The 12,055-nt window shown below is 38.3% G+C and overlaps 1 protein-coding gene across 3 annotated transcripts in view; it reads left to right on the top strand.

Moving 5' to 3' along the window:
• ME1 (malic enzyme 1) overlaps positions 1-12,055 on the top strand; it is a 199,468-nt gene that overhangs the window by 79,687 nt on the left and 107,726 nt on the right. For all 3 annotated transcript variants that reach the window (XM_079938774.1, XM_079938773.1, XM_079938775.1), the window contains exon 5: positions 640-801. In XM_079938774.1, the coding sequence (XP_079794900.1) occupies positions 640-801 (162 nt within the window). The remainder of the gene's footprint in view (positions 1-639; positions 802-12,055) is intronic.

Below are 12,055 nucleotides of genomic sequence, written 5' to 3'. Positions count from 1 at the left end.
CTAAACAATAAAATAAACTAAACTAAAATTGTCTAGTGGTACTCTACTATCAGGTAAGAGTAGTAATAGACTGTGCTTGGCATATTTCAAAGATGGTAGAACAGTATCCTATGTTATAGGAGTTAAAGAGGATGGATCAACATTGTTGTGAAATTAGGAGGATGCATAAACTAAAGATCAGAGCACTGGGGACTCCTGAGCAATGATTTAACCATGGACTCTCCTAATGGTACTCAAAGTGGATGTGACTAGTTTCAAAGCTGTTCTGAGGTTCACTTTAGTTCCCAGTTTGAGCTCTTATTTACCTGTACTCTGCCCACTTACTGCTCCTGATTTAAGACTGAATTATTTGAGTTGTTTGAATCTTTATGGGCATACCTTGTCTTCTTTTCTCAACAACCAAACAATCATATGTATGTATTTTAAAAATACATTTGAAATGCATATATCAAATTATTTATTCTCCCCAGTCTTCCACACTTAATGATCATATAAAATCTTTTCCATGTATATTCAATTTATGCTTTTTGACAGCTTAGTATTTCATTGCATAAATGTTAACTTCAGAAACAGAGAGTAGGAACGATGCCCCGGAATTTGCAAACATCTGTTAATAGATATTTTCTCTTTTTCTTTGAGGCTATTGTGGTGACTGACGGAGAGCGTATTCTTGGCCTGGGAGACCTTGGCTGTAATGGGATGGGCATCCCCGTGGGTAAACTGGCTCTGTATACAGCTTGTGGAGGGATGAATCCTCAACAATGTCTGCCTGTCATGCTGGACGTGGGAACAGAAAATGAGGTAAACAATTTAAGTCTATAACACAGCTCTACACCTTAAAAAAATAGTACCATATTTCTGCATTTTGAGATTATTTCAGGAACTTAATGAAATTCATCTTTTTTGTTTGGTTCTTTCTCTCTCCTCAAACCCATCCCCCAAGTCTTGTAAAGAAATTATTCTTTTGCTTTTCCTTTCCGCTTCCCCTTTTCTGTAATGTGATTAAGTTTTTAGCAGCTTCTTTAGTGTTTTAGTATCCTTTGATGAGCACTTAACACCATTGTTCTATAGAGTATATGTTTTACTTTAGGATATCCTTGTTACTTTTTAAAAAATTATTTTTATACTAGGCAGGAACTAATCCCAAAGAATTTATTAAGTTTAGTCAGTCTGAAATCTTGTTCTAAAAATCTGTATTGAGTTTGTGGCAGATGATTTGGAGTTTAGCATTTCTTTTTCCTGCATCGATATTTTAGAATCTTAAGGTTATATATCAAGTAGTACATATTTTTGCTCATCTGTAATTGCTAATATTTGGATTAGTTGTGAGTGATACTATAAATTAAAGGTAGAGGTTTATGAAATAGAAATGAAAAATAATGGTCAGTTAAGATAGAGTTTTCAAAAGTTGCATGTAAATATCAAACCTAGATCTTTATCATGTTGAGGTATATTCTCTCTGTACCCACTTTTTGATAGTTTTTATCATAAATGGCTGTTGAATTCTGTTAAAAGTCTTTTTGGCATCTGTTGAGATGATCATATGATTCTTTTTTTTAAAATCAATTTTATCTATTTATTTATTTATGCCTGCATTGGGTCTTCATTGCTGTGCACGGGCTTTCTCTAGTTGCAGTGAAGGGGGGGCTACTCTTCATTGCAGTGTGAGGGCTTCTTCTTGTGGTGGCTTCTTTTGTTGTGGAGCACGGACTCTAGGCCTGTAGGCTTCAGTAGCTGTGGCTCGCGGGCTCTAGAGTGCAGGCTCAGTAGTTGTGGCGCGCGGGCTTAGTTGCTCTACGGCATGGGATCCTCCCGGACTAGGGCTTGAACCCATGTCCCCTGCATTGGCAGGCGGATTCTTAACCACTGTGCCACCAGGGAAGTCCCAATCATATGATTTTTTTTATTGTTCAATTTGTTAATGTGGTATCTCACATTAATGTGTTACATCACATTGATTTGCAGATGTTGAACCATACTTGCATTCCTGGGATAAATCCCACTTGATCATGGTGTTTGATCCTTTTAATGTATTGTTGAATTTGTTTTGCTAATATTTAGTTAAGGATTTTTGCTTCTATGTTCATCAGTGATATTGGCCTGTAATTTTCTTTTTGTGTTTGTGACATCCTTGTCTGATTTTTATATCAGGGTGATAGTGGCCTTGTAGAATGAGCTTGGAAGCATTCCTTTCTTTTCAAGTTTTTGGAATAGTTTGAGATGGTTAGGTGTTACCTCTTCTTTAAATGTTTTATAGAATTTTCCTGTGAAGGCTTACGGTCCTGGAATTTTGTTTGTTGGGAGTTTTATTTTTATTATTATTGATTTAATTTCATTACTTGTAATAAGTCTTTTCGTATTTTATATTTCTTCCTGATTCAGTTTTTGGGAGACGTAAATTTCTAGGAATTTATCCATTTCTAATAGGTTGTCCATATTACTGGCATGTGATTGTTCATGTAATCTCTTACGATCCTTTGTATTTCCGTGGTGTCTGTTGTAACTTCTCATCTTTCATTTCTGATTTTACCTATTTGGGCCCTTTCTCTTTTTTTCTTGATGAGTCTGGGTAAAGGTTTATTAATTTTGTTTATCTTTACAAAATACCTTATTTTCATTGGTCTTCTATTTTTTTTTAGTCTCAATTTCATTTATTTCTGCTCTGATCTTTATGATTTCTTTCCTTCTACTAACTTTGCGTTTTGTTCTTTCTTCTTTCTATAGTTCCTTGAGGTGTAAGGTTAGATGGTTTATTTGAGATTTTTCTTGTTTCCTGAGGTAGGCGTGTATAGCTATAAACTTTCCTCGTAGAAATGCTTTTGCTGGATACCATAGGGTTTCTTTATTGAGGTATAGTTGATTTACAATATTATATAAGTTTCAGGTGTCTAGCATAGTAATTCACAGTTTTTAAAGGTTATATCACATTTACAGTTATTATAAAATATTGGCTATAGTCCCTGTGTTGTACAATATGTCCTTGTAGCTTATTTATTTTATACATAGTAGTTTTGAACTCTTAAGCTCCTACCCCTCTCTTGTCCCTCACCCCTTCTCTCTTCTCACTGATAACCACTAGTTTGTTCTCTATATCTATGATTCTGTTTCTTTTATATTCACTAGTTTGTTTTATTTTTGAGATTCCACATATAAATGATATACAGTATTTGTCTTTCTCTGTCAAACTTATTTCACTTAACATAATACCCTCCAAGTCCATCCATGTTGTTATAAAAGGCAAAAGTTCATTCTTCTTATGGCTGAGTAGTATTCCATTGTATATATATATGCCACATCTTTATCCATTCATCTGTTGATGGATACTTAGGTTGCTTCCATATCTTGGCAATCGTAAATAATGCTGCTATGAACATTGGGGTGCATGTACTTTTTCGAATTAGTGTTTTTGTTTTCTTCGGATATATACCCAGCAGTGGAATTGCTGGGTCATTTGGTAATTTTGTTTTTAGTCTTTTGAGAAACCTCCATAGTGTTTTCCACAGTGGCTGCACCAATTTACACTCCCACCAAAAGTGTACGAGGGTTCCCTCTTCTCCACATCCTCACCAACATTTGTTGTTTGTGGTCTTTTTGATGACAGCCATTCTGACAGGTGTGAAGTGATGTCCCACTGTGGCTTTAATGTGCATTTCTCTGATGATTAGTCATGCTAAGCATTGTTTCATGTGTCTGTTGTCCATCTCCCTGTCTTCTTTGGAAAAATGTCTACTCATTTCTTCTGCCCATTTTTTAATTGGGTTGTTTATTTATTTTTGCTGTGTTGGGTCTTCGTTTCTGTGCGAGGGCTTTCTCTAATTGTGGCAAGCAGGGGCCACGCTTCATCGCGGTGCGCGGGCCTCTCACTATCGCAGCCTCTCTTGTTGCAGAGCGCGGGCTCCAGACGCACAGGCTCAGTAGTTGTGGCTCACGGGCCTAGTTGCTCTGCGGCATGTGGGATCCTCCCAGACCAGGGCTCGAACCTATGTCCCCTGCATTAGCAGGCAGATTCTCAACCACTGCGCCATCAGGGAAGCCCCCCGGGTTGTTTTTTTAATATGAGCTGTGTATATATTTTGGATGTTAATCTTTTATTGGTTATATCATTTGCAGATATTTTCTTCCATTCATTAGGTTGTCTTTTTGTTTTGTTGATGGTTTTCTTTCCTGAGCAAAAGCTTTTAAGCTTAATTAGGTCTCATTAGTTTATTTTTGCTTTTGTTTCCTTTAGGAGACAAATTCAAAAAAATCTTGCTATAATTTATATCAAAGAGTGTTCCACCTACATTTTCTTTTAGGAGTTATATGGTTTCTTGTGTTACATTTAGGTCTTGAATCCATTTTTTTTTCCTTTTTTTTTTTTTTTGCGGTATGCGGGCCTCTCACTGTCGCGGCCTCTCCCTTTGCGGAGCACAGGCTCCGGACGCGCAGGCTCAGCGGCCATGGCTCACGGGCCCAGCCGCTCTGCGGCATGTGGGATCTTCCCAGACCAGGGCACGAACCCGTGTCCCCTGCATCGGCAGGCGGACTCTCAACCACTGTGCCACCAGGGAAGCCCTTGAATCCACTTTGATTTTAGTTTTGTGTAAGATATTAGAGAATGTTCTAATTTCATTCTTGTACACGTAGCTGTTCAGTTTTCCCAGCACCACTTATTCAACAGCCTGTCTTTTCTCCATTTCATATTCTTGCCTCCTTTGTCATAGATTAATTGACCACAGGTATGTGCGTTTATTTCTGAGCTCTCTATTCTGTTCCATTGATTTATGCATCTGTTTTTGTGCCAGTATCATACTGTTTTGATTATTGTAGCTTTTAATATAATCTGAGGTCAGGGAGCCTGATTCCTCCAACTCTGTTCTTTCTGAAGATTGTGCTGGCTATCTGAGGTCTTTTGTGTTTCCATACAAAGTTTTAAAATTATTTATTCTAGTTCTGCGAAAAATGCCCTTGGGATTGCATTGAATGTATACACTGCCTTGGGTAGTATGGTCATTTTAACTATTAATTCTTCCAATCCATGAACACGTTATATCTTTCCATATGTTTGTGTTCAATTTCTTTCATCAGTGTCTGATAGCTTTCTGAGTACAGGTCTTTTACCTCCTTAGGTAGGTTTATTCCTAGATATTTTATTCTTTTTGATGTGATGGTAAATGGAATTGTTTCCTTAATTTCTCTTTATGATCTTTTGTTGTTAGTGTATAGGAATGCAAGAGATTTCTCTGTATTAGTTTTGTATACTGCAACTTTACCAAATTCATTGATGAGCTCTAGTAATTTTCTGGTAGCATCTTTAGGATCTTCTATATATAGTATCATGTCATCTGCAAACAGTGAAAGTTTTAATTCTTCTTTTCCAATTTGGATTCCTTTTATTTATTTTTCTTCTGTGATTGCCGTGGCTAAGACTTCCAAAACTATATTGAATAAAAGTGGCGACAGTGGACATCCTTGTCTTGTTCCTGATCTTAAGAGGGAATGCTTTCAGCCTTTCACCACTGAGAATGATGTTAGCTGTGGGTTTGTCATATATGGCCTTTATTATGTTGAGGTAAGTTCCCTGTATGCCCATTTTTGGAGAGATTTTTAGCATAAATAGGTGTTGAATTTTGTCAAAAGCTTTTTCTGCATCTATTGAGATGATTATGTGGTCTTTATTCTTCAGTTTGATAATGTGATGTATCACACTGATTGATTTGCGAATATTGAAGAATCCTTGCATCCCTGGGATAAATCCCACTTGATCATGGTGTACGATCCTTTTACTGTATTGTTGGGTTAGGTTTAATAGCATTTTTTTGAGGATTTTTGCTTCTGTGTTCATCAGTGACATTGGCCTGGAATTTTTTTTTTTTGTGATGTCTTCATCTGATTTTGGTATCAGGCTGATGCTGGCCTTGTAGATGGAGTTTGGAAGTGTGCCTTCCTCTGTAGTTTTTTGGAATAGTTTGAGAAGGAATGGTGTTCAGTCTTTTCTAAATGTTTGGTAGAATTCATCGTAGAAGCCATTTGATCTTGGTGGGAGTTTTAAAATTACTGATTCAATTTCATTACTGGTAATAGGTCTGTTTACATTTTCTACTTCTTCCTGGTTTAGTCTTGGGAGATTGTACATTTCTAGGAATTTGTTCATTTCTTCTAGGTTGTCCATTTTATTTGTTTGTCATAGTCTCTTATGATCCTCTGTATTTCTGCAGTGTTGGTTGTAATTTCTCCTTTTTCATTTCCGATTTTATTGATTTGGGCCTTCTCCCTTTTTTTTTCTTGAGGAGTCTGGCTAAAGGTTTATCAATTTTGTTTATCTTTTCAAAGAACCAGTTCTTAGTTTCATTGATCTCTTCTTTTCTTTCTTTATTTCTTTTTTAAGTTTCTATTTTATTTATTTCTGCTCTGACCTTTATGATTTCTTTCCTCCCACTAACTTTGAGTTTTGTTTGTCCTTTTGTAGCTCCTTTGGGTGTAAGGTTGGGTTGTTTGTTTGAGATTTTTCTTGTTTCCTGAGGGAAGCTTATATCAATATAAACTTCCATCTGAGAACTGCTTTTCTTCATCCCATAGATTTTGGATCATTTGTGTTTTCATTTTCATTTGTCTCCAGGTATTTTCTGGTTTCCTCTTTGATTTCTTCAGTGATCCATAGGTTGTTTAGTAGCATATTGTTTAGCCTCCACGCGTTTGTGGTTTTTGCTCTTTTTTTCCTTGTAGTTGATTCCTGGTCTTAGAGCATTGTGGTTAGAAAATATGCTTGATATGATTTCAGCTTTTTAAAATTTACTGAGCCTCGTTTTGTGGTCTAACGTGATCTGTCCTGAGAATGTTCCATGTGCACTTGAAAAGAATGTGTATTATGCTGTTTTTGGATGGAATGTTTTATAAATCTATTAAGTCCATCTGGTCTAATGTGTCATTTAAGGCCAGTGTTTCCTTCTTGTTTTTCTGTGTAGATGATATGTTCATTAATGTAAGTGGGGTGTTAAAGTGCCTACCATTATTGTATTGCTGTCACTTTCTCTCTTTATGTTGTTAATACTTGTTTTATGTATTTAAGTGCCCCTATGTTGGGTCATATATATTTTTAATTGTTATATATTCATCTTTGATTGATCCCTTTATCATTATGTAATGTGCTTTATGTCTTGTTATAGTCTTTAAGTCTATTTTGTCTTATATAATTGTTGCTATCCAAGCTTTTTCATAGAATTCTTTTTTTCATCCCATCCCTTACAGTCTGTCTGTTTTTCTATCTGTAGTGAATCTGTTTTAGGCAGCATATATATGGTTCTTTTTTTTTTTTTAAATCTATTCAGCCACTTTATGTCTTTGATTGGAGCATTTAATTAATTTACCTCAACAGTAATTGTTGATAAGTATATACTTATTGGCATTTTAAAATGCCAATGCTTAGGGCTTCCCTGGTGGCGTAGTGGTTGAGAGTCCGCCTGCCAATGCAGGGGACGCGGGTTCGTGCCCCAGTCCGGGAGGATCCCACATGCCACAGAGCGGCTGGGCCCATGAGCCGTGGCCGCTGGGCCTGCACGTCCGGAGCCTGTGCTCCACAATGGGAGAGGCCACAGCAGTGAGAGGCCCATGTGCCGCAAAAAAAAAAAAAAAAAGCCAATGCTTTTTGGTTGTTTTTATAGTTTTTCTCTGTTCCTCTTTTTTTCTCTTGTGATTTGATGAGTATCTTTAATGTTAAGTTTGGATTCCTTTCTCCTTATTTTTCGTGTATCTATTATAGTTTTTTTGTTTGTGGTTATGTGAGGTTCATATATAGCAACCTTACATATAGGTGTCTGTTTTAAGTTGATGATCTCGTAAGTTTGAATGCATTCTAACAGCCCTACATTTTTACTCATCCCTTCCCCCACCATTTATGTCTAATGTCATATTTTACATCTTTTTATTTTGTGTATTCCTTAACTACTTATGTTAGATATAGATGATTTTACTACTTTATCTTTTAACCTTTCTACTAGCTGTATAAGTAGTTGGTCCATTACCTTTACTGTATGTTTGCCTTTACCAGTGAGATTTTGCTTTTTGTAATTTCCATATTTCTAGTTGTAGCTTTTTCTTTTTCACTTAGAGAAGTCCCTTTAACATTTTTTGTATGGCCGGTTTAGTGGTGCTGAACTCTTTTATCTTGTGTTTGTCTGTAAAGCTTTTCATCACTCCTTCAAATCTGGATGGTAATCTTGCTGGGTGGAGTATTTTTGGTTGTAGGGTTTTTCCTTTCAACACTTTGAACGTATTGTGCCACTCCCTCTGACCTATAAAGTTTCTACTGAAAAGTCAGCTGATAGTCTTATGGGAGTTCCCTTGTACGTAACAAGTTGCTTTTCTCTAGCTGCTTTTAGGATTCTCTCTTTATCTTTAATTTTTGCCATTTTAATTATAATGTGTCTTGGTGTGGACCTCTTTGGGTTCATCTCCTTTGGGACTCTCTGTGCTTCTTGGACCTGGATGTCTGTTTTCTTCCCAAGGTTAGGATAGTTTTCAGCTATTATTTCTCCAAATAAATTCTCTGCCCCTTTCTCTCTCTTCTTTTGGGACCTCTATAACGTGAATGTTAGTATGCTTCATGTTGTTGCAGAGATCTCTTAACCTGTCCTTATTTTTTACAATTGTTTTTTCTTTTTTCTGTTCATCTTGGTTAATTTCCACTACTTTCTCTTCCAGTTCACCAATCCATTCATTGCTCTTTATCATGTAATCTGCCATTGATTCCTTTAGTGTATTATTATTATTTTTTTTTTTTGTGGTACGCGGGCCTCTCACTATTGTGGCCTCTTACGTTGCGGAGCACAGGCTCCGGACGCGCAGGCTCAGTGGCCATGGCTCACGGGCCCAGCCGCTCCACGGCACGCGGGATCTTCCCGGACCGGGGCACGAACCCGTGTCCCCTGCATCAACCACTGCACCACCAGGGAAGCCCCCTTTAGTGTATTTTTATTTCAGTTATTATATTCTTCAACCTGTTTGGTTCTTCTTTATATTTTTGAACTCTGTTGAAATTCTCACTGTATCCATCCATCTTTCTACCAAATTTGGTGAGCATCTTTATGATCATCACCTTGAACTATTTATTGGATGTATTGCTTATCTCCATTTTATTTAGTTCTTTCTTTTGAGGTTATGGCTTATTCCTTCATTTGGAACAAATTCTTCTGTTTCCTTGTTTTGCCTAATTCTTGTGTTTTTTTCTATGTGGTAGGTAGACTGGTTACGTTTCCCGGTGTTGGAGAAGTGGCCTTCTGTAGATGTCCTCTGGGGCCCAGTGGCACTCTTCTCTCAGAGCCAAATGTTCTAGGGGTACGCCCTGTGTGGGCTCTGTGCATCCTTCTGTTTTGGCACGGCCAACTACTCTGGGCATGCTGGTAGCGGGGCTGGTTTCCGTCTTGGTTGACTGTGAGGCCATGCCTCCTGAGGTGGCTGTGGGCCACCTGGATGGGAGGGTAGGCTTCCTGTGTGTTTGGCTGTGTGACCTAGGGTGGCGTGGGTCTGTTGCCAGTCTGCTGGGTGAGGCTGGGTCCCTGCATGGCTCTTTGTGCAGCTGGGGAGCCTGGGACCGATGCTGGCCTGCTGGAGTATGGGGCCTGGACCCTGGTGCTAATAGGCTAGAGGGAAGATTTCAGAATGGTGCTTTGCTAGAGCCAGTATTATCATAGTAGAATGAGGTCCTCAGAATGGCTGTTGCCACTGCTTCTTTCTCTGAGGGCGGTTCCAGCTGCTTCCTGCGTCTTTAGGTGGCTGTCTAAGATCAGCAAGCGTGTTGGACCCGGGCCCCTGCCTCTGTGCGTGTGAGATTTTGCTTATACTTTTTAGGAGCCAAGTCTCTGTTTCCTACAGTCCTCCAGCTCTCCCAAAGAGAAGCCCCACTGGTTTTCAAAGCCATATATTCTGGGGGCTCATCTCCCCAGTGCAGGACTCCTGGGCTGGGGCGTCTGACGTGGGCTGAGACCCCTCGCTCCTTGGGGAGAACCTCTGATTGTGATATCCCTCCTGTTTGTGGGTGGCTGACCTAAGAGTGTGGGTCCTGACTCTATCATCTCTGCCTCCCACCCATCTCATTGTGATTTCTTCTTTATGTCTTTACTTGTGGAAAATCTTTTTGGTTAGTCTTCAGGCCTTTCTCTTAGATACTTATTCTATAAGGAGTTGTTATTTTGTTGTGTCTGTGGGAGGAGGTAAGTTTAGGGTCTTCCTACTCCCCTATCTTGGCCACCTGTTGACACTTCATTCTCTTTATGCTTGCACTGCTACTGTACTGAGAAGACAAAAAGAAAACTTAATTCACTGAAATACGGCAGAATGACGGGTTTGTGTGACGTGTCATGTAGTTTCTATGTTGCCACTCTGTATTCCACTTTCACATGTGAAAAACCCCTTGTAGTCAAAATGTCCTGCAGTCATAATTTTTAATCTCATCCCTTTTGTGAATCTCTGTCCAGTTTTAACACTTCATAATAAAAATACAAAAGCAATTGCTAACAACAGTTAGTTTCTTAGCCAGAATAACTTAGCAAAGTTTCATGAAGGCTAGATCCCTTTTTTATAAATTACAAATGTTTTCCTCTTTTATCATAAATACCTATATTGAGTAGTAATGAAAGTAGAAAAGGAATTAGCAGCTGATTGATAGGACAGTCCTCCCTTGCTGTTAAATCACACTTGCCTACCTTCTTCAATCTCTGCAGCTTACAACTAAAAGAAATTTAAAGAGCAGAGACACTGGAACTGAGCCGCAGAAGTACTTGCCCAAAAAATACTCTTATTCTTTAAGTTAATAATGCAAAACATTTATTTAGGTAGGATGTTTGTGTTTTGATCTTACCTTTCATCTATTATTTCATAGTCCACGTTTTCTTTAATTTACTTGTGAAGCAGTTGCTATATAAAAGTTATCTTTTACCTGAAATAAATTCTCTTTGTCTCTTAAGAGCATTCCATACTCTCTTTCTTTTTTTTTCTGTTGTTGCCAAATCTTCCCATAGAAGTTATGTTTATCATTTATCTTTTCTTAAGTAAGTGACCAATATCGAAGCTTGGTATTTTACTAAAGATGTGAGTAAATGTTCCTTTTGCCCCCTCCAGTCTTAAAAACTGCTACATGTATCACATGGTGTGTGTTTGCTTGGGCTGCTGTAACAGTACCATCAACTGGGTGGCTTAGCCAATAGAAATTTATTTTTTCACAGTTCTGAAGGCTGGAAGTCCATCATCAAGGTGTCAGCAGAGTCAGTTTCTTCTAAGCTCTCTCTCCTTGGCTTGTTGTCCTTCAGTGGTGTTTTGTCTCTCTGCATCTGTGTCCTAATTTTTTCTTAGAAGAGCACCAGTTATGTTGGATTAGGGCCCACCCTAGTGACCCCATTTAATTTAATTACCTTTTTAAAGACGCTGTCTGCAAATACAGTCATATTCTGAAATACTGGGATTAGGACTTGAACATATGAATTTTGGAGGCGCACAGTTGAGCCCGTAACACATGGTCAGTCTTCAAGAGGGCATGGGCAGTGCGAGTGGGAGAATATTGTCTCTACATAGTCAGTCTCTGTTTATTAAACTGCTGCTCTGGGTCTCAGCTTTTCTGATTCTAGCTTTATGTTGAGTCTGGCCTTCAGTTCATGTGTACAGTGTATCTAGATCTGGAATCCTTATTGGAACTTAAAGTCACAAAGTTGAAGCCTCTTCCTGTTGAGGAGGTTCCCCTTTTGTTCTAGAAAATGCTCTTCATGTTTGGCAAGAAGCAGCTGTGTTGGGGAGAAACTGAACAAAAGAAAAACCTTATAGATTTTTCTGTCATATGAACCTGCCATGTATCTTTCAGCACTTGTACAGAAGTCATTGTTGGCACTAGAATGTGACTGGTACTAGGTTTCTGTTGCTACCATGACAAATTACTACAAACTGAGCGGCTTAAAATAGCACAAACATATTACCTTATAGTTCTATAGGTCACAAGCCTGACACAAGTCCCAACAGGCTAAAATCATAAAAGATGTCAGCAGGGCTGAGTTCCACACCCTTGTCTTTTCCAACTTCTAGAGAAATGCCT

Source organism: Stenella coeruleoalba (genome assembly GCF_951394435.1).
Source record: "Stenella coeruleoalba genome assembly, chromosome: 12".
Classification (NCBI taxonomy): domain Eukaryota; kingdom Metazoa; phylum Chordata; class Mammalia; order Artiodactyla; family Delphinidae; genus Stenella; species Stenella coeruleoalba.
This window is presented reverse-complemented; position numbering and strand designations above follow the sequence as displayed.